At 42.1% G+C, this 22,814-nt stretch overlaps 2 protein-coding genes across 6 annotated transcripts in view; both read right to left on the bottom strand.

Moving 5' to 3' along the window:
• Positions 1 to 33: 33 nt before the first annotated feature.
• On the bottom strand, positions 34 to 11,568 carry pbk (PDZ binding kinase). 4 transcript variants are annotated; one of them, XM_024378027.2, is made up of 6 exons: positions 11,446 to 11,568; positions 11,048 to 11,238; positions 9,184 to 9,493; positions 8,402 to 8,531; positions 753 to 923; positions 34 to 628 (listed from the first exon to the last, which is right to left on the bottom strand). In XM_024378027.2, the coding sequence occupies exons 2-6, from the start codon at positions 11,224 to 11,226 to the stop codon at positions 381 to 383; spliced, it is 1,038 nt and encodes a 345-aa protein (XP_024233795.1). In that variant the 5' UTR covers positions 11,227 to 11,238; positions 11,446 to 11,568; the 3' UTR covers positions 34 to 380. The 4 variants fall into 4 exon arrangements, with proteins under 4 accessions (XP_024233795.1, XP_024233796.1, XP_024233797.1 ...); XM_024378028.2 differs by having other exon boundaries at positions 34 to 613; XM_024378029.2 differs by having other exon boundaries at positions 753 to 908.
• Positions 11,569 to 15,511: 3,943 nt separating this feature from the next.
• The window catches only part of LOC112217341 (scavenger receptor class A member 5), a 46,512-nt gene continuing 39,209 nt past the window's right edge, over positions 15,512 to 22,814 (bottom strand). For both annotated transcript variants that reach the window (XM_042300720.1, XM_042300721.1), the window contains 2 exons: positions 22,393 to 22,581; positions 15,512 to 17,420 (listed from right to left, as the gene is read on the bottom strand). In XM_042300720.1, the coding sequence (XP_042156654.1) occupies positions 17,287 to 17,420; positions 22,393 to 22,581 (323 nt within the window). In that variant the 3' untranslated portion in view covers positions 15,512 to 17,286. The remainder of the gene's footprint in view (positions 17,421 to 22,392; positions 22,582 to 22,814) is intronic.

Here is a 22,814-nt window from a genome sequence, read left to right as displayed (position 1 = left end):
AAATGCTGTGGGAGCTAAATAAAGAGTATGGCAGAACATCTGAGCAATTTATTTAATCACATGATTGACATAATGAATCTACACTACACATTCCATTTTAGATTATGCAGCACAAACCATGTATGCCCACAGGACACTACTAAAATGCTCAAGTATTAGTCAACTCTAGTTTAAACAACTGGAGGAAAAACCTACTTCTTTGAATTCCTTCTGTTTTCATAGCAGTATACTGAAATGTAAATCATTTTATTTACATATTTCACCTGAAAAAGGAGTACAGGCATAGAGAAGAGTACAGGACAGAATAATACAATGATATTACAAAAGTCAAGGTTTCTGGACACCGGTCTAGTCATGACAGTATGGCTTGATGAGACTGGTCAGTCTATGACAATGACCTCACTATTTTTGTTGTCCACCTGCATGTTGGACTCCAGAACCTGAACTATTTGGGTAGCTGAGGGGCGTTTCTGTGGATTCTCCTCCGTGCAGAGCCAGAACAGCTCCACCATTCTCTGGTAGGCTCCCCCGAGACTGACAGAGTCCAGCGCTGGCCGGGTGCCCAACTTCTCATAGTAGGCATCCTCATCAAAGCCGTCCTCCAATGAATCATCTGAGAATGTAACGTCTATACAATTATTTAAAACCATTATTGAGCAAATGATCTTGTTTCGAACAGAAGTCTTACATAAATCCAAAACAAGTGAAATTGCCTTTTTAAATGAGCTCTAGACATATAGAACTCTCCTTACCCCCCTCCTCACTGTCAAAAATCTCCAGGTGAGGCATGGCCAGAGTCATCATCTCCCAAAGGGTCAGTCCGTAGGCAAAGATGTCTGCCTTGTCAGTGATCACTCCTCCCTCCAGAGCTTCCTTGGGCGTCCACGGCTCAGTGCCAACATACTCTGCTTTGGGGTTACTCACAGAGAGGAGCAGAAACAGGAAGAGGTTTAAACATGTCATACAGTGATTAAAGCATGGGTTTTTAGGCTTACTGGGCATTGGTATATTTGACCAACAGTTTATTTGTGAGTATTGGTGGTTCTCAGAAAATCCAAAAGTAGAATTGGTTGGGAACATATGTGAGAAACACTAAGAATAAAGATTTTTTAAATGTATTATTTATTTCACCTTTATTTAACCAGGTAGGCTAGTTGAGAACAAGTTCTCATTTACAACTGCAACCTGGCCAAGATAAAGCAAAGCAGTTTGACACAGAGTTACACATAGAAGACAAACATACAATCAATAATACAGTAGAAAAAGTCTATATACAGTGTGTGCGAATGAGGTAGGATAAGGGAGGTAAGGCAATAAATAGGCCATGGTGGCAAAGTAATTACAATATACCAATTAAAACGCTGGAATGGTAGGTGTGCAGAAGATGAATGTGCAAGTAGAGATACTGGGGTGCAAAGGAGCAAGATAAATACAGTATGGGGATGAGGTAGTTGGGTGGGCTATGTACATGTGCAGTGATCTGACAGCTGGTGCTTAACGCTAGTGAGGGAGATATGAGTCTCCAGCTTCAGTGATTTTTGCAGTTCATTCCAGTCATTGGCAGCAGAGAACTGGAAGTAGAGGCGGCCAAAGAAGGAATTGGCTTTGGGGGTGACCAGTGAGATATACCTGCTGGAGCGCGTGCTATGGGTGGGTGCTGCTATGGTGACCAGTGAGCTGAGAGAAGGCTGGGCTTTACCTAGCAAAGACTTGTAGATGACCTGGAGCCAGTGGGTTTGGCGACGAGTATGAAGCGAGGGCCAGCCAACGAGAGCGTACAGGTCGTAGTGGTGGGTAGTATATGGGGCTTTGGTGACAAAACAGATGGCACTGTGATAGACTGCATCCAATTTGTTGAGTAGGGTATTGGAGGCTATTTTGTAAATGACATCGCCAAAGTCGAGGATCGGTAGGATGGTCAGTTTTACGAGGGTATGTTTGGCAGCATGAGTGAAGGATGCTTTGTTGCGAAATAGGAAGCCAATTCTAAATTTAACTTTGGATTGGAGATGCTTAATGTGAGTCTGGAAGGAGAGTTTACAGTCTAACCAGACACCTAGGTATTTGTAGTTGTCCACATATTCTAAGTCAGAACCGTCCAGAGTAGTGGTGCTGGACATGCGGGCAGGGATCGGTTGAAGAGCATGCATTTAGTTTTACTTGCATTTAATTTAAGAGCAGTTGGAGGCCACGCAAGGAGAGTTGTATGACATTGAAACTCGTCTGGAGGTTAGTTAACAGTGTCCAAAGAAGGGCCAGAGGTATACAGAATGGTGTCGTCTGCGTAGAGGTAAATCAGAGAATCACCAGCAGCAAGAGCGACATTGATGTATACAGAGAAGAGAGTCGGCCCGAGAATTGAACCCTGTGGCACCCCCATAGAGACTGCCAGAGGTCCGGACAACAGGCCATCCGATTTGACACACTGAACTATATCAGAGAAGTAGTTGGTGAACCAGGCGAGGTAATCATTTGAGAAACCAAGGCTGATAAGAATGTAGTGATTGACAGTCAAAAGCCTTGGCCAGGTCGATGAATACGGCTGCACAGTAATGTCTCTTATTGATTGCGGTTATGATATCGTTTAGGACCTTGAGCGTGGCTGAGGTGCACCCATGACCAGCTTTGAAACCAGATTGTATAGCGGAGAAGGTATGGTGGGATTCGAAATGGTCGGTAATCTGTTTGTTAACTTGGCTTTCGAAGACCTTAAAGGCAGGGTAGGATAGATATAGGTCTGTAGCAGTTTGGGTCTAGAGTTTCTCCCCCTTTGAAGAGGGGGATGACTGCGGCAGCGTTCCAATCTTTGGGAATATCAGGCGATACGAAAGAGAAGTTGAACAGGCTAGTAATAGGGGTTGCAACTATTTCGGCAGATCATTTTAGAAAGAGAGTAGAGGTTGACCAACTAATTGAAATGGCTGATTTCAAGTTTTCATAACAAAGTTGGTATTTTTTGTATTTTTTTACACCTTTATTTAATCTTTATTTAACTAGGCAAGTCAGTTAAGAACACATTCTTATTTTCAATGACGGCCTAGGAACGGTGGGTTAACTGCCTCGTTCAGGGGCAGAACGACAGATTTTCACCTTGTCAGCTCGGGGGATACAATCTTGCAAACTTACAGTTAACTAGTCCAACGCTATAACCACCTGCCTCTCGCTGCACTCCACAAGGAGACTGCCTGTTACGCAAATGCAGTAAGCCAAGGTAGGTTGCTAGCTAGCATTAAACTTAACTTATAAAAAACAAATCAATCAATCATAATCACTAGTTAACAACACATGGTTGATGATATTACTAGTTTCTCTAGCGTGTCCTGCGTTGCATATAATCTGACTTAACATTCAAGTGTCTGACTGAGTGGTGGTAGGCAGCAGCAGGCTCGTAAGCATTCATTCAAACAGCACTTTTGTGCGTTTTGCCAGCAGCTCTTCATTGTGCATCAAGCATTGCACTGTTTATGACCTCAAGCCTATCAACTCCTGAGATGAGGCTGGTGTAACCGATGTTAAATGGCTAGTTAGTTAGCGGGGTGCGCGCTAATAGCGTTTCAAACGTCACTCGTTCTGAGACATGGAGTTGTCGTTCCCTTTGCTCTGCATGGGGAACGCTGCTTCGAGGGTGGCTGTTGTCGTTGTGTTCCTGGTTCGAGCCCAGGGAGGAGCGCGGAGGGGGACGGAAGCTATACTGTTACACTGGCAATACTAAAGTGCCTATAAGAACATCCAACAGTCAAAGGTATATGAAATACGATATATACAATACATAATATGGTATAGAGAGAAATAGTCCTATAATAACTACAACCTAAAAGTTCTTACCTGGGAATATTGAAGACTCATGTTAAAAGGAACCACCAGCTATCATAAGTTCTCATGTTCTGAGTGTAACAGTATAACTTTAGACCGTCCCCTCGCCCATACCCGGGCGCGAACCAGGGACCCTCTGCACACATCAACAACAGTCACCCACGAAGCATCGTTACTGATCGCTCCACAAAAGCCGCGGCCCTTGCAGAGCAAGGGGAAGTACTACTTCAAGGTCGCAGGTGACGTCACTGATTGAAACGCTATTTAGTGCGCACCGCTAACTAAGCTAGCCGTTTCACATCCGTACATGAGCAAGGAACTTAAACATTAGCTTTCTTACATGGCACATATTGCACTTTTACTTTCTTCTTCAACACTTTGTTTTTGCATAATTTAAACCAAATTGAACATGTTTCATTATTTATTTGAGGCTAAATTGATTTTATTGATGTATTATATTAAGTTAAAATAAGTGTTCATTCAGTATGGTTGTAATTGTCATTATTACAAATAAATAAATAAAAATGGCCGATTAATTGGTATCGGCTTTTTGGTCCTCCAATAATCGGTATTGGTGTTGAAAAATCATAAATCGGTCAACCTCTAAAAGAGAGGGTCCAGATTGTCTAGCCCGGCTGATTTGTAGGGGTCCAGATTTTGCAGCTCTTTCAGAACATCAGCTATCTAGATTTGGGTGAAGGAGAAATGGGGAGTTGCTGTGGGGGGTGCAGGGCTGTTGATCGGGGTAGGGGTAGCCAGGTGGAAAGCATGGCCAGCCGTAGAAAAATGCTTATTGAAATTCTCAATTATAGTGGATTTATCAGTGGTGACAGTGTTTCCTAGCCTCAATGCAGTGGGCAGCTGGGAGGAGGTGCTCTCCAGATGAGGAATTGATGTGCCTAAAAGCCCAATTATATAATACATTGAGGTATTGTAAACTTTTTTTAGACCCTTTTTGTTCCTACCCATGTTAATGTCTAATGTCTATAATTAATTACACACACATTGCTCAAAATATTTACCAAAAGAACGATTCAAGTTACCAGGATAGGATCGACGCTATTAGCAATTTTACTCTAAATACAAGTATCGATATGCAAACAAAGCTTTTCTGCATTTGGTTTGAGGTTAACAAAACTCTTATTGCTTTTCACTTGACAGTTCAAATGATTCACTATTGTGTCTTGACATATGTATACTGTAGGCCGACAGCCTATTTCTGAAATACAAGAATATATAGACTTGTATTGTCCTGCCTTTCTCTTTGAGAGGTTCTACAACCTCATGGACAAGAGGAACACCGATGTGAGAATGCTGTTCATGGACTACAGCCCAGTGTTCAACACGATGGTGCCCAAAGCTCACTAAGCTAAGGACCCTGGGACTAAACACCTCCCTCTGCAACTGGATCTTGGACTTCCTGACAGGCCGCCCCCAGATGGTAAGGGTAGGCAACAACACATCTGCTACGCTGATCCTCAACACGGGGGCCCCTCAGGGGTGCGTGCTTAGTCCTCTCCTGTACTCCCTGTTCACCCACGACTGTGTGGCCAAGCACGACTCCAACACCATCATTAATTTAGCTGAAGACAACGGTAGTAGGCCTGATCACAGACAAATATGAGACTGCCTATAGGGAGGTGGTCAGAGACCTGGCATTGTGATGCCAGGACAACAACCTCTCCCTCAACGTCAACAAGACAAAGGAGCTGATTGTGGATTACAGAAAACTGAGGGCCAAACACGCCCCCGTTCCTTGGTGTCCACATCACCAACAAACGAACACACCAAGATAGTCGTGAAGAGAGCACGACAACACCTTTTCTCCCACAAGAGACTGAAAAGATTTGGTATGGGTCCCCAGATTCTCAAAAAGTTCTACATCTGCACCATCGAGAGCACCCTGACCTGTTCCATCACCGCCTGTTACGGCAACTGCTCGGCATCCGACAAAGGCACTACAGAGGGTAGTCCGTACGGCCCAGTAGCCATCCAGGACCTACAGCGGATTCGGAAAGTATTCAGAACCCTTGACTTTTTCCACATTTGGTTACATTACAGCCTCTGATTCAGAGCGGTTTGGTTAAATGCAGAAGACATTTCAGTTGAAGGCATTCAGTTGTACAACTGACTAGGTATCCCCCTTTCCTTATTCTAAAATAGATTACATTGTTTTCCCCCCCTCATCAATCTACACACAATAACCCATAATGACAAAGCAAAAACAGGATTTTAGAAATCTTTGCAAATGTATGCATTTTTTTTAAACTATCACATTTACATATGTATTCGGACCCTTTACTCAGTACTTTGTTGAAGCACCTTTGGCAGCAATTATATTCTCGAGTCTTCTTGGGTATGATGCTACAAACTTGGCACACCAGTATTTGTAGAGTTTCTCCCATTCTTCTCTGCAGATCCTCTCAAACTCTGCCAGGTTGGATGGGGAGCATTGCTGCACAGCTATTTTCTGGTCTGTCCAGAGATGTTTGATCAGGTTCAAGTCCGGGCCCTGGCTGAGCCACTCAAGGACATTCAGAGACTTGTCCCGAAGCCACTCCGGCGTTGTCTTTGCTGTGTGCTTAGGATCGTTGTCCTGTTGGAAGGTGAACCTTCGCCCCAGTCGGAGGTCCTGAGCGCTCTGGAGCAGGTTTCATCAAAGATCTCTCTGTACTTTGCCCCGTTCATCTTTCCCTTGATCCTGCAGCTGAAAAATATCACCACAGCATGCTGCCACCACCACGCTTCACAGCAGGGATGGTGCCAGGTTTCCTCCAGACGTGCGACTTAGCATTCAGGCCAAAGAGTTCAATTGTGGTTTCATCAGACCAGAGAATCTTGTTTCTCATGGTCAGAGTCTTTAGGTGCCTTTTGGCAAACTCTAAGTGGGCTGTCATGTACCTTTTACTGAGGAGTAGTTTCCGTCTGTCCACTCTACCATAAAGGCCTGATTGGTGGAGTGCTGCAGAGCTGGTTGTCCTTCTGGGAGGTTCTCCCGTCTCCACCGAGGAACTCTGGAGCTCTTTCAGAGGGACCATCGGGTTCTCTGTCACCTCCCTGACCAAGGCCCCCCTCCTGATTGCTCAGTTTGGCTGGGCGGCCAACTCTAGGAAGAGTCTTGGTGGTTCCAAACGACTTAAGTTAAGAATGATGGAGGCCACTGTGTTCTTGGGGACCTTCAATGCTGTAGAAATGTTTTGGTACTCTTCCCCAGATCTGTGCCTCGAAACAATCCTGTCTCGGAGCTCTAAGGACAATTCCTTCGACCTCATGGCTTGGTTTTTGCTCTGACTTGCACTGTCAACTGTGGGACCTTGTATAGACAGGTGTGTGCCTTTTCAAATTATGTCCAATCATTTGAATTTACCACAGGTGGACTCCAATCAAGTTGTAGAAAGATCTCAAGGATGATCAATGGAAACAGGATGCACCTGAGCTCAATTTCGAGACTCATAGCAAAGGGTCTGAATACTTATGTAAGTAAGGCATTTCAGTTTATGTTTAATACATTTGCAAACATTTCTAAAAACCTGTTTTCTGGTTGTCATTATGGGGTATTGTATGTCGATTGATGAGGAAGAAAAGTAATCAATTTTAGAATAAGGCTGTAACGTAACAAAATGTGGAAAAAGTCAAGGAGTCTGAATACTCTCCGAATGCACTGTATATACCAGGTGGTGTCAGAGGAAGGCCCCAAAAAATGTCAGACTCCAGTCACCCAAGTCAGACTGTTCTCTCTGCTACCGCAAGGCAAGCCTAGGTCCAAAAGGCTCCTTAACAGCTTCTACCCCAAAGTCCCAAGACTGCTGAACATTAATAAAATGGCCACCCGGCCTATTTACATTGACACCCCCCCTCCTTTCTTTTAACACGGCTGCTACTTGTAGTTTATTATCTATGCATAGTCACTTTACCCCTACCTACTGCACATGTACTAATGACCTCGACTAACCGGTACCCCTGCACAGGTACCCCCGGTATATAGTCTTGTTATTTTATTGTTTTACTTTTTATTGATTTTTTTTAACTTTAGGTTATTTTGTCAATATTTCCTTAACTATATTTCTTGAACTGCATTTTTGGTTAAGGGCTTGTAAGTAAATATTTCACGGTAAGGTCTACAGCTGTTGTATTCGGTGCATGTGACAAATACAATTTGATGAATAAAATAGATTGTTTACATAGCAAACCACCTGCACATTGTTTGTTACTCTATACCCTTCCCTACAGCATCCCTACTATGAATAGAAACGCTGTGTTTCCCAGAAAGCATGAGCATGATGTAACCACTGGGCATGTGTTCCATTAGGCTCAGGACATGAGTGCGCGCAACACTGTGAAAATCATCAACAGCTATGTTGCAAGAACAACAGATGTTTGGCATTACACCCCAAGACCTAAACTAAAGATGGCTAGGAAGCATTTTTTTCAGGTCCTACATCTGGCTAATTTCTCAGGTTCACACTTTCTAAACAGAGACAAAGACAGGTTGTCTAACAACAGATGTAGAAAAGAGACCAAAATACCAAGTCCTGCCTATTTTACCAGTGTTTGAGTGTATGTATTGAGCTCAGATGGTGATATCTACCTTTCATATTCTCATCCAACTGCAAGGAGACTCCCACATCACAGATTTTGACAGTCTCAAAGTTTCCCTTGATGACAACATTGCAAGACTTCATGTCGCCATGTAGTAGCTTCTTCGCGTTGTGAAGGTACTGAAGGTGAAACAAATATACATTTCAAGCGTTTCCTTAATATATTTTCTATACCAATTGTACACAGCCATATGCATTTGATTCCCATTAAAATATGGAATAACATGAAGCATCTGGTAACTGACAGTGAATGAGAAAACAGGAAAATCATTTCCATTTCAGAGGGGTGTTTCATGGTGGTTTTTCAGTTAATTTGGTCATGGTGGTTTTTCAGTTAATTTGGTCATAGGTAGGCCATGAATCAAAGATTCCTATACTCAGTAATGGTGCTGTTTAAGAACTGCTGCATAAAGCAACACCCCTTCAGGGTATTACAGAACATTTGAAATCCTAAACCTGAAATTGTTGACGTAATGACACTAATGGACGAGAAACTCAAATACCCTTCATCACCACGTATTATTCACGTTGATTGAGGGGAAATGTATAACAGCAATCTTGAATTACATTTGCTTACATGACCTCTCTGCCCCAAAGCATGAGAATAGAGCCAATCCATATCGATGAGCTGGATGATCACATCCAGTCGACACTACAGTACTCCTGGTATTACAGCTTTATGTTACAAGCTGTATCTCCATTCCTCCCCCTGTAACCCATTCCTGATCAATACCAGGTGAAAACTAGATTCAAAAGATGAGCAGGATGTTACCTGTAGGCCACGTGCCACATGCAAGGCCACTTTGTCAATGGTGGCAGCTGGAAAAGCCTTCAGGCCCTCCTCTCTCCTCCTCTCTATCAGGTCGTTCAGGGACTGCTCCCCACCATACTCCATGGCCAGGCACTTGGAGCCATCCTTGGCAGTGGCGAAGGCACGGAATCCAACTATGTTTGGGTGGTGCAGGCCTTTCAGGATCTTTGCCTCGTCACTGAGTCTTCTCTGGAATACCCCCACCTGTTTTGAAGCACATTTGCTGTTGATCTTTTTGACAGCCCATGGAGACTGGTTAAATGTACCAAGTCTGCAAAAGAGCACATAGGAACATGACATACCAACTCCATAGGTACAGTGCCTTGCGAAAGTATTCGGCCCCCTTGAACTTTGCGACCTTTTGCCACATTTCAGGCTTCAAACATAAAGATATAAAAGTGTATTTTTTGTGAAGAATCAACAACAAGTGGGACACAATCATGAAGCGGAACGACATTTATCTCAGGTCTGAGATACTGTTGTGAAGAAGTTTAAAGCTGGATTTGGATACAAAAAGATTTCCCAAGCTTTAAACATCCCAAGGAGCACTGTGCAAGCGATAATATTGAAATGGAAGGAGTATCAGACCACTGCAAATCTACCAAGACCTGGCCGTCCCTCTAAACTTTCAGCTCATACAAGGAGAAGACTGATCAGAGATGCAGCCAAGAGGCCCATGATCACTCTGGATGAACTGCAGAGATCTACAGCTGAGGTGGGAGACTCTGTCCATAGGACAACAATCAGTCGTATATTGCACAAATCTGGCCTTTATGGAAGAGTGGCAAGAAGAAAGCCATTTCTTAAAGATATCCATAACAAGTGTCGTTTAAAGTTTGCCACAAGCCACCTGGGAGACACACCAAACATGTGGAAGAAGGTGCTCTGGTCAGATGAAACCAAAATGGAACTTTTTGGCAACAATGCAAAATGTTATGTTTGGCGTAAAAGCAACACAGCTCATCACCCTGAACACACCATCCCCACTGTCAAACATGGTGGTGGCAGCATCATGGTTTGGGCCTGCTTTTCTTCAGCAGGGACAGGGAAGATGGTTAAAATTGATGGGAAGATGGATGGAGCCAAATACAGGACCATTCTGGAAGAAAACCTGATGGAGTCTGCAAAAGACCTGAGACTGGGACGGAGATTTGTCTTCCAACAAGACAATGATCCAAAACATAAAGCAAAATCTACAATGGAATGGTTCAAAAATAAACATAACCAGGTGTTAGAATGGCCAAGTCAAAGTCCAGACCTGAATCCAATCGAGAATCTGTGGAAAGAACTGAAAACTGCTGTTCACAAATGCTCTCCATCCAACCTCACTGAGCTCGAGCTGTTTTGCAAGGAGGAATGGGAAAAAATGTCAGTCTCTCGATGTGCAAAACTGATAGAGACATACCCCAAGCGACTTACAGCTGTAATCGCAGCAAAAGGTGGCGCTACAAAGTATTAAGTTAAGGGGGCTGAATAATTTTGCACGCCCAATTTTTCAGTTTTTGATTTGTTAAAAAAGTTTGAAATATCCAATAAATGTCATTCCACTTCATGATTGTGTCCCACTTGTTGTTGATTCTTCACAAAAAAATATAGTTTTATACCTTTATGTTTGAAGCCTGAAATGTGGCAAAAGGTCGCAAAGTTCAAGGGGGCCGAATACTTTCGCAAGGCACTGTAATATTGAGAAGCTAAATGACAGAATATACTGTAAAGAGATGTATAGGAAAGATATACCAATGATGTGTATTTAACATATGGAAATATGTCTATAGTTGGCTGGGATTAAGGATGAATTACATAAAGGTTATCCCACAAAACAAACCTGTTCATGAGATAAACATTCACCCCAGTTCCACATCCCAGTTTCTTCATGAAAGGGGAGGCAGGGATGGTTATAGGGGTTCTAGGACTGGGTGCGCCATCAGAGAGAGGGCTTTTAATCTTGTATGGTTTGCAGGGCGTCTTAAATGCATTCACATCACTGGCAATAGAAGAGTCCATTCTTTCACCGATCTGTGAACACATACGACAGAGTCAAAGTACCTCAATGCTAGCAAAGCTGGCTAGCTAACTTCAATAACAATCATAATCTATCGCAAGGACCCAAAATTAGCGATCAACGACCTAATTTACTCAAGTGCGAATATTATATTTTTACGTAACTAACGTTACAGCATAATGTGATAAAGGTTTATGAACAAATTCAGTGATTATTCTTACCAATATTTCTGTCCTGTATTGTCCTGATCACAAAAGATGCAGTAGAAAAGGCGCCCAACGTTTAAAAATCGAAAATGTTTTCGTATGTTAAATACAGGCGCCCTAGAAGGACAAACTGCAATATGTCAAAATTATTGAAAAAAGCGTTTCTAAAATATGTAGCCTCCCGACTATCTGAAATACAGGTCAGGGGCATTAACACATTGTTTTGTGTATAATATAAAGTACTGATGTAGCTAATGGTGTTTCTGGTTTGATTAAAACTCTGTTTATGCTTGTAAAAAATATTTGTAAAGTAAAATACATTGATTACACCACCAGAGAGCAGACTTAGGCGCTAAATAGAGAGGAAAGTTGTGTGTGGACTGTGGGCACATCTATACTGAGTGTACAAAACATTAAGAACACCTTCACTACGGAACATTTCAAGAACTTTGAAAGTTTCTTCAAGTGCAGTTGCAAAAACCATCAAGCGCTATAATGAAACTTCCTTTTTCTTACATTTTTATCTTTGGGCCCGAATCCTGGATTCCAGTAGTTTACAGATATCCATAATTTCAGATATTCTGCAGATCCAGGAACAAATTCCGTGTTTCATTTGTTATTTATCCAGCCACATTTGAGCAGATGTCTGCTGCAGCCTGCATGTGTGTCCCCAAGCACAGTTGGGGCTCATTGATTGTGTCTCGCCACATTTCTCCACATAGCCATGGGCAGACCATGCCCAAGCCATATTGCACTTCCAGGTGGTACTGCATGCTGTTTAATCCTTGGTAAAAACTGATTTCAATAGGGACATACCTGATCAATTGTACAACTGAATGCATTCAATTGAAATGTCTCTTCTACATTTCAGAGTGGTGCCTTAATCAACATCTACGTCATCAGCACCCAGGGAACAGTGGGTTCACTGCCTTGCTCAGAGCAACAGATTTTTACCTTGTCAGCTCAGGGATTCAATCTAGCAACCTTTCTGTTAGTGGCACAACGCTCCTACCCGCCAGGCTACATGTAGTTTCCTCTCTTTCCTTCAACCTGATATAGCAGAAGCATAGTATAATATGAAGAACACAGTACCTTGGTTAGAAAACAAATGTTCAACTAAACCTCAGAGGGAAATTGGCAAATTTTTCTGTGCTTGCTACATGTTGTGGTTGGTTTTATAGAAAAGTAGAGTGTGTTCCTTGGTCAAACCTCAGCATGGGCTCTGGTTGGGGAGAAGGAGCTGTCCCTGGCTCTGCTCAAATTGGGTAGATTTGGGGAAATCCACAATTGAATCATTTCATGCATGTTTTCAATGTCAAACATTGTTCTGTAGACATGGTTTATTTGTCCATTGTTTTACTTGAATAATCAACTGCATTTTGACCATGTATGGCTTATTGTTTAGCTTTACAGTATTTTGGATCATGTCCAGTGTACACACATTACCAGTCAAAAGTTTGGACACATCTACTCATTCAAGGGTTTTTCATTATTTGTACTATTGTCTACATTGTAGAATAACAGTGAATACATCAAAACTATGAAATAACACATGGAATCATGTAGTAAACAAAAAAGTGTTAAACAAATCAAAACATGTTTGAGATTCTTCAAAATTGCCACCGTTTGCCTTGATGACAGCTTGCACATTCATGGCATTCTCTTAACCAGCTTCATGAGGTAGTCCCAGTCACCTGGAATGCTTTTCAATTTACAGGTGTGCCTTGTCAAAAATTCATTTGTGGAATTTCTTTCCTTCTTAATGCGTCTGAGCCAATCAGTTGTGTTGTGACAAGGTAGGGGTGGTATACAGAAGATAGACCTTTTTGGTAAAAGACCAAGTCCATATTATGGCAAGAACTGCTCAAATAAGCAAAGAGAAAAAACAGTCCATCATTACTTTAAGACATGAAGGTCAGTCACTACAGAACATTTCAAGAACTTTGAAAGTTTCTTCAAGTGCAGTCGCAAAAACCATCAAGTGCTATGATGAAACTGGCTCTCATGAGGACCACCACAGGAAAAGAAGACCCAGAGTTACCTCTGCTGCAGAGGATAAGTTCATTAGAGTTACCAGCCTCAGAAATTGCAGTTCAAGTAACAGACACATCTCAACATCAACTGTTCAGAAGAGACTGCGTGAATCAGGCCTTCATGGTCAGATTGCTGCAAAGAAACCACTACTAAAGGGCACCAATAATAAGAAGAGACTTGTTTGGGCGAAGAAATACGAGCAATGGACATTAGACCGGTGGAAATCTGTCCTTTGGTCTGATCAGTCCAAATTTGAGATTTTTGGTTCCAGCCGCCGTGTCTTTGTGAGAAACAGAGTAGGTGATTGGATAATCTCCGCATGTGTGATTCCCACGGTGAAGCATGGAGGAGGAGGTGTGATGGTGCTTTGCTGGTGACACTGTCAGTGATTTATTTAGAACTCAAGGCACACTTAACCAGCATGGCTGCCACAGCATTCTGCAGTGATACGCCATCCATCTGGTTTGCGCTTAGTGGGATGATCATTTGTTTTTCAACAGGACAATGACCCAACACACCTCCAGGCTGTGTAAGGGCTATTTTACCAAGATGGAGTGCTGCATCAGATGACCTGAACCTCCAAAATCACCCGACCTCAACCCAATTGAGATGGTTTGGGATGAGTTGGACGGCAGAGTGAAGGAAAAGCAGCCAACAAGTGCTCAACCTATGTGGGAACTCCTTCAAGACTGTTGGAAAAGCATTCCACATGAAGCTGGTTGAGAGAATGCCAAGAGTGTGCAAAGCTGTCATCAAGGCAAAGGGTGGCTACTTTGAAGAATCCAAAATATTTTTTGGTTACTACATGATTCCATATGTGTTATTTCATAGTTTGATGTCTTATCATTCTACAATGTAGAAAATAGTAAAAATAAAGTAAAACCCTTGAATGAGTAGGTGTGTCCAAACGTTTGACTGGTACTGTATATTAATAAATTCTGTAGCTATATGGACATGTTGACAGAATGTGTGTTCCAACACAGCTCTCAGCAGCATCTTCATCTGAACATTCAATCATTCATCCTCCCAGACACAGGAGACAGAAGATTGTTCAGGAAATCCAGGCCAACAGCCACTGATAACTCTCTCTAGTTTACAATAGCAAACAGCCTTTGTCAAATCTCAAGGGAGGACTCTTTCTTATAGAACTTATCCTGTCCAGAATACACATGGACACATGGGGGAGTTCAGGAAGGCTCTGGGGAAGCTTACACTTCTAGCAGTGCTGATTACTGGAACTGCTCTTTCTCTCGCTGAGTTCTGTGACGTGACCCTAAACTGCTCTGAACAATGCCGTTTCTTTCTATAAATGGACTGAAGAGGTATAGTTATTGAGCCCACTACCCCTTGCACAAAATCTCTATAAATGGATGCACTGTTATTTCAAACCCCTCTTACCGAGCTGACTCAATGTGACAGTCATGGATGTTAATGCCAGAGAGAGGTCCTCTGGGAACTATAGAGGATAATGGAGTCCAATGGTTCCTGTGTCCATCTGTGAATTCCCCTGAATTATCGCTTCAGAAATATTGTCCTCAGTCATACCTCAAATAAAATACTTGTTGTTTGTCTGCATTTGACATAAAACTGAGGGCAGAAAATAATTTGAGACAGTTCCAGATGATAAGGACTTTTCACAAGGGGAGTGTATGAAACAGATTAACCTAAACATTTCACAATGCAAAATTAAATATGTTCTTATTACCTTCCATAGAAATGTTTCATCCAATAAAAGTTCAAACATTGTTTAGAAGCATCTTCCCCTCAGCCGTAATTCAGGGTCTTTGTTCTCCCTAGGCTCACCATATGCTGAGGTGATCAGGTGATTCTCCAGCAATCATTTCTATTTTCGTCCTTCATGTGGAACCACTTTTAAAGTAATTGCTTCTCAGTTGTCAAACCAGAGATGACATACCCAACTTCCTCTATCCCTCCTCACCTGTTCTCTTGATGTACTGTATCTAGGGTATGGGCTAGGATTACTTAGCTTTCAACTGAACTGCCTCAACCGTTTTCATCTTAATCAGAAAATAATCAAGTCCACATGTATAAACAAATGTATATTTTATTATTTCCATAGTACATGAACAATTAAAAAATCTGAAAAATCTAGTAAAAAGTATTGTCTAATGGACATATGAAATATTCTTGTCACATATTCACTGTATTTATTTATCTATTTCATACTACTTCAGGTATTGTTATCTGGGTGTTATGACCAGCACAATCGATAAGCAGATATTTACATTCCTCAGCAGTCCCTTTGTCCAATAAAAGTGGTGATTAGGGCCACAGTATAACCAAGTATAACCATAGTATAACAAATCAACCAATCTTGACTTCACATAGCAATCATACCATCCTGGCATTTGATAGTATGTTCCTGAAGTGGGAACCTGGGTTTGTGGTCCCTATTATACAAAGCAAATGTGTGCAGTCTGCTCCCTTAAATGTATGTGAAAAAGCATTGCATGACAGTGATTCATTTCCAGCACAGTTGAAGATCCATGCAAGAATAACCTCTGTTATGTTCACAGACTAACTGCACCCTGGTTGAATATCTGAGACAGGATTATAATAGAGATGATCATGTACTGTAGGAATATCTATCAGAATAATATCTACCAGAATAAATGTTTTGTATTAAAATATTTTAGGTAGAAAACATTTTTTTCTCCTTTCTTTTCTGTTGAAGGACCTTTCCCAAGAGGGAAGCATGATCAGTCTGAGTGAAAATATATTGAGATTGTAAGGTATTCTCCTTGGCTGTTGGCTTAGAAAACGAGTGCTTTGCAACACCTCTATTGCACTTGTCTGCGCATGAACCTAAGTTGATAAAAGTGAGGACCATTTCTGAGGGGAGCTGCTCCACTGCTCCAGATGAAATACTGAGATAGTCCAGATTCATGAGTCTGAGAGTGGATCAAACCTAGTCCTCAGGACCTCCGCACATTTCATTGTTTATCCCAAATCAATATTTGGCAAGGGATCATCTACAGAAATATTTTTCTTACAGCCATCATATCATGTCAACACATAATTTACATGTGAAAGTATCTGACATCAGGGGTTGGTTTTGTTTATTTCACACAATAATACATATTTCCCTGTTTCATTTCCTGTGAGAAACCTCAATTCATTGTGCATGTTTTACCATTTCACTTTATTTTCCCCAAACTGTAACTTGCCCTCTTAGGCTGTAATTTGTCTTACTCATCGTTAGAGTCATGGTTTCCATACGTAAACCAAGCGTCAATCTTCCAACCGCCCATGCAATTATCGATGAAGAGGGTGACATTTTTGGGCTCTAACAAAAAAAAACTGTTGAAGGGAGAAGCAAAAACGAGAGAGAGAGACTCTCATTCATGATGATAAAAAACTATGCTTGGCTCTACAGGCAGAAATAGTAAAATTGTCAGACACAAACCAATAAATCGTACTAGGGCCAAGTCATACATCCATTTAAAATGGCATCTCTTCCCCTTTCTTTTCTTTGTAATCACTTTATCTATCAAAAAATTTGACAAACATTTGTGACTGACCATTTTTTAAGTTGGTCCATTTTTGGCACTGAATCTAGTTCAGCTAAGAAGTATTTGCTATTGATAAACCTACTTTACATGAACAATAGCCATCCAAGAGGCCCTAAGGGGTCTGAAATCAAAGCATGTTTGCACATAACTGTCAAATCAGTTGCCCACAGCGGTGGGTGGGTGTAGGACAGCAGGATACAGCTCTTCTGCTCTACCTCACGCTGCCTGTCAACTGCAACTAATCTCAGCAGTTTGTAACTGAACTCGGTGGGGGTTCAAATTGTGGGTGTTAGGTGTTGCATGTCACCCCCGCATCCTCCACGTGCCCACAGTTTGTCTTACCCCAGCCTGAGAACTTGCACTGGTGAATGGTGTCCTCGTTCCCAACGCAGGCCACATCATCCATCCAGATGAGCCCAGTACCTGTATAGAGAGAGAGATCGAGAGCGACAGACAGACAGACAGACAGACAGACAGACAGACAGACAGACAGACAGACAGACAGACAGACAGACAGACAGACAGACAGACAGACAGACAGACAGACAGACAGACAGACAGACAGACAGACAGACAGACAGACAGACAGACAGACAGACAGACAGACAGACAGACAGACAGACAGACAGACAGACAGACAGACAGACAGACAGACAGACAGACAGACAGACAGACAGACAGATGAAGAGGGCAGAAATACTTTATTCAAGATGAACCTAACAGTGCACATATGTCCTCTCAGCCTCCCACTGTTATTAATAAAAAAACATCCAGATCGACTCCAGTATTCAGGACTTACAAGAAAAGTATGATTCACAGCTAAGATGATAAAGGAGGGATATACAGGGAGGGAATATAGGGGCGGCCAAGTATCAGGCTCTGCTATTCTATTGTTTTTCTTTGCAAATCACAGCCTTTATCTGAATGAAAGAGAGTGTGATAGCAGTCTGGTCTGGTCATACTCAGGCTCCTCTTACTCATCACACTACTCTCCTCTGAGAGCCCTTTGGAAGCATCAATGTGAGGCAGATATCTGGCAGAGGGATGAGAGCATGTCATGGCTTCACAAACACAGAGGCTCTGGAGACTGGCGCAAGCCTCTCCTCTCTCCTCTCCCCTGTCCACAGGCACCAGGCAGGGTAGCCAAGAGTCACCAGAGGCGACCTCTGGCATGGAATCTATGTCTGAAATTGGGTTTATTGTGGTATTAATTACATTGAAGACAGAACTGAGAGGCCGACAAACATACGAGACGACACCCTCTAGTGCCTGTTTCCCGGTCCAAATTAAAATAATTTCAAGACGCAGTCAAAATCTCTCGATGGCTTGAGTAATAATTGCTGTCTGAAGAATGATGTGCAAAATGAATGTCCAACGTATGAACACAATCTTAGGAACTCCATTGTTCATGATAATGAGTTGTGAGTTACAACAGTAGATGTGGGACACTGAATTCATCATTGGGTTTGAGAACAAAATTCACTTTCAATCGTTATGTATAGGTTCGGAACATTTGTGTAACAGTTAAACATATACGGTAAATAGAAAACAAAACTGGATAGTCTTCAGATACAGATGGGAGGGGTTGAGGGTAATTGAAGGATTAGATTCAAAACAAACAAAAGATAACTAATGTAAAATACACTGTGTCCGATCTAATTTGCCTACTTGCCATATAAGCAGGTTAGAGAAAGACATAGGACCTCAAATATACAGTGCATTCGGAAAGTATTCAGCCTTATTCTAAAATGGATTAAAATGTGTTTTTCCTCATCAATCTACACACAAAAGGCCATATTGACAAAGCAGAAACAGATTTTAGTAAAATTTTGCAAATGTATAAATATTTTAAAAAACTGAAATATCATATTTACATAAGTATTCAGACCCTTTACTCTGTACTTTGTTGAAGCACCTTTGGCAGCGATTACAGCAACGAGTCTTCTTAGGTATGATGATACAAGCTTGACACACCGGTTTTTGGGGAGTTTCTCCCATTCTTCTCTGCAGATCCTCTCAAACTCTGTCAGGTTGGATAGGGAGCATCTCTGCACAGCTATTTTCAGGTCTCTCCAGAGATGTTCGATCAGGTTCAAGTCCGGGCCCTGGCTGGGCCACTCAAGGACATTCAGAGACTTGTCCCGAAGCCACTCCTGCATTGTGTTGGCTGTGTGCTTCGGGTCAATGTCCTGTTGGAAGGTGAACCTTCACCCCAGTCTGAGGTCCTGAGCCCTCTGGAGCAGTTTTTCATCAAAGATCTCTCTGTACTTTGCTCCGTTCGTCTTTCCCTCGATCCTGACTAGTCTCCCAGTTCCTGCCGCTGAAAAACATCACCACAGCATGATGCTGCCACCACCATACTTTACCGTAGGGATGGTGCCAGGTTTCCTCCAGACGTGATGCTTGGCATTCAGGCCAAAGAGTTCAATCGTGGTTTCATCAGACCAGAGAATCTTGTTTCTCACGGTCTGATAGTCCTTTAGGTGTCTTTTGGCAAACTCCAAGTGGGCTGTCATGTGCCTTTTACTGAGGAGTGGTTTCCGTCTGGCCACCCTACCATGATTGGTGGAGTGCTGCAGAGATGGGAGATCCTTCCAGAATGACTGCCATCTCCACAGAGGAACTCTGGAGTTCTGTCAGAATGACCATTGGGTTCTTGGTCACCTCCCTGACCAAGGCCCTTCTCCCCTGATTGCTCAGTTTGGCCGGGCGGCCATCTCTAGGAAGAATCTTGGTGGTTCCAAACTTCTTCCATTTAAGAATGATGGAGGCCACTGTGTTCTTGGGGACCTTCAATGCTGCAGACATTTTTTGGTACCCTTCCCGAGATGTGTGCCTTGACACAATCCTGTCTCAGAGCTCTACGGACAATTCTGTTGACCTCATGGCTTGGTTTTTGCTCTGACATGCACTGTCAACTGTGGGACCTTATATAGACAGGTGTGTTCCTTTCCAAATCATGTCCAATCGATTGAATTTACCCCAGGTGGACTCCAATCAATTTGTAGAAACATCTCAAGAATGATCAATGCAAACAGGATGCACCTGAGCTCAATTTCAAGGCTCATAGCAAAGGGTCTGAATAGTTATGAAAATAAGGTATTTCTGTTTTTTATTTTTAATACATTTTCAAAAATGTCTAAAAAAACATGTTTTCGCTTTGTCGTTATGGGGTATTGTCTGTAGAAAAAACATCTATTTTAGGATAAGGCTGTAACGTAACAAAACGTGGAAAAAGTCAAGGGGTCTGAATACTTTCCGAATGCACTGTATGCCTAACATAACTACAACTTTGTTTGATTTATAACAACAAGGGATAATATACATGCAGGAAAACCATAGTGAATCCAGGTGAAAGCTATGATCCCTTCTTGATGTCACTTGTTAAATCCACTTCAATCAGTGTAGATGAAGGGGAGGAAACAGGTTAAAGGATGATGTTTAAGCCTTGAGACATGGATTGGGAATGTGTGCCATTCAGTGAGTGAATAGGCAAGACAGAAAATGTAAGTTCCTTTGAACGGCCTATAGTAGTGGGTGCCAGGCACATTGGTTTGTGTCAATAACTGCAACGCTGATGGATTTTTCTCAACAGTTTCCCGTGTGTATCAAGAATGGTCCACCACCCAAAGGACATCCAGCCAACATGGGCCAGCAACCCTGTGAAAAGCTTTTGACACCTTGTAGAGTCCACGCCCAGACGAATTGAGGCTGTTATGAGGGCAAAAGGGGGGAGTGCAACTCAATAATAGGAAGGTGTTCTTAATGTTTTTTATACTCACTATATAAAGTTTACCAAAGAAATCCAGAATAATATATGTTTTAAATGCAATATGTCATAAGGATATCACTCTCCCCACAAAAGGTTCCCACAAAGTTAACATTAGCATAAGCATGTCTTTCTTATCCCACATTCGAATGAGATTTCACGTTATAATTCCTGGTCTTCGTTTGCTTCAGGGTTATATTCGAATGCTGGCAACATAATGAGCACAAAAAGTACAATATGCTTTTTATATCCTGAATCAGACATTCATTTCTTTCACTCTAAGATGACAGTTTACAGATGTGCATGTGGGCCTCATCCCCATAGGCCTATCGGGGCTGTGTACCAGTGAGGGGATTCATAGACGGACTTGATATAAGATAAGAGGCCAAAAATATCCTACACCGGCTGGAGGTCGCAGACTAGACCATCAACCCTTTAAATGCCAGGGCTTGTCTGATATATCGTGTAAATATACGTCTACAATGATAACTATGTGTGTAGTTAGGAACTAATGTCTCCATTTCAGCTATTTTATTTGATGTATTTGTGTGTCTTCCCTCAAAAGTAGTAGTATCACTAATGCTCAAAGGAGGCCATTTGTGTGTACGGAAATATCGTTCCGTATTGTTTTCCATATACTTTATGACCAGCAGTACTGTTGGGAAGGGACCAGGACCTGGTAGACCTACCGTCTGTCTACTCAATCCGTTTGTTCACAGAAGCATTTTGAACTTTGAGTGTGAGCAATATTTTCCCTCAGAATGTTGGCAAACACACTCTGTATGATCAGAGTTTCTGCTTTAAGGTCATTCTACCACATTTAGCACCATGAGAGAAGACTCCAAGTTTGAGCACCACCAACTACAGAACATTGAATAACTGAAACATCTTGAGTGCAGCATGAACTTGAAAAGGAAACTTGGCCAGGACCAGTATAGTATAGTGTACATTCACCACAGATGTTTGGACTGGGCCTAATACATCACTGTTGGGTTTATTTTAACTAGACATGCCTCCTAAACTGGTTTACCCAGCATCTCAACACTTATTCTGAGAATTATTTATTGTATTGACCATGTACAACGTCATCTCTAACATAATTATAGATACAAATATGGGTCAGGATGAGGTCAAGAATAAAGAAACAACATTTTGCTTCGCAAATGGGGTCGATGAAAGAAAGACACATTTACAACTGTTTAATTAATCCTCAAAAGTAAATGTGAATTATTGTTAATTTAAAAAAATGGTTATTGGAATTAGATTTGTTTTTTTTGTTTTGTCCAGATTAATTTGAACAAAACCCTAATATTTTGATTGGACCAAACATAGATGTGTGTGTATGCATGATGTAATGATGGTTGTGGAAAATAGGTCATAAGAGAGGAAACAGATGGATATTACCACTGGCACATTTTTGATGGCATCTGGCTCATATGATGTTCCCTATAAACGTATATGAATCTCAGTAGTTTTCAAATGCTTTGTGCACTAATACCCACCATAAAAAAGTACAATTACAACAAAAAAATGGTAAAAATCCTAATCCGCCTCCACAAGTTTATCACAGTCTGCACTGTAGTTAGTTCAAATCTCCATAGAGATAAAAACAGCCAAAAGGCTTACCTTGTCCAAACCGGCCTGTTTTATGGATCTCGAAGGCTCCTTTGTAGCCAAGCATCCTGCAGACCACGTCGCCGTCCTTCTTGTCCCAGACGTCATCACACACCGTTCCCCAGCGTCTCTCGTGGAACACCTCCACTCTCCCCTCGTGAGGGCCTGATCCATTCACCAGCCTCACCAGTGTCTCGTCCACTGAATCGCACGCACGCACGCATGCACACACACACACACACACACACACACACACGCACACGCACAAGCACACGCACACAGCAGGGGAGAGAGACATGGATGGTGGTTCGAAAGGGGAAGCTGGTCATGGGCCAAACAAAACCCCTAGCCACAGAACACTGATCAGATTGAGGTGGCTTGACTCAGTGTATTAACCTCAAAGATGGATCATAGAGTGCATTTCTGTAAAGTCA

This window comes from Oncorhynchus tshawytscha, linkage group LG18 (assembly GCF_018296145.1).
Source record: "Oncorhynchus tshawytscha isolate Ot180627B linkage group LG18, Otsh_v2.0, whole genome shotgun sequence".
NCBI lineage: Eukaryota > Metazoa > Chordata > Actinopteri > Salmoniformes > Salmonidae > Oncorhynchus > Oncorhynchus tshawytscha.
Note: the sequence above shows the minus strand (reverse complement) of the source record. Positions and strands in the feature narration are given on the sequence as shown.

Coding starts and splice junctions, on each gene's coding strand:
- pbk (XM_024378027.2), bottom strand. CDS start 11,226: ATGGACTCTTCTATTGCCAGTGATGTGAATGCATTTAAGACGCCCTGC. Junction 924..8,401: donor GTTGGATGAGAATATGAAAG/GTAGATATCACC, acceptor TGCTCCTCTCTG/TGAGTAACCCCAAAGCAGAG. Junction 629..752: donor TTTTGACAGTGAGGAGGGGG/GTAAGGAGAGTT, acceptor ATAATTGTATAG/ACGTTACATTCTCAGATGAT.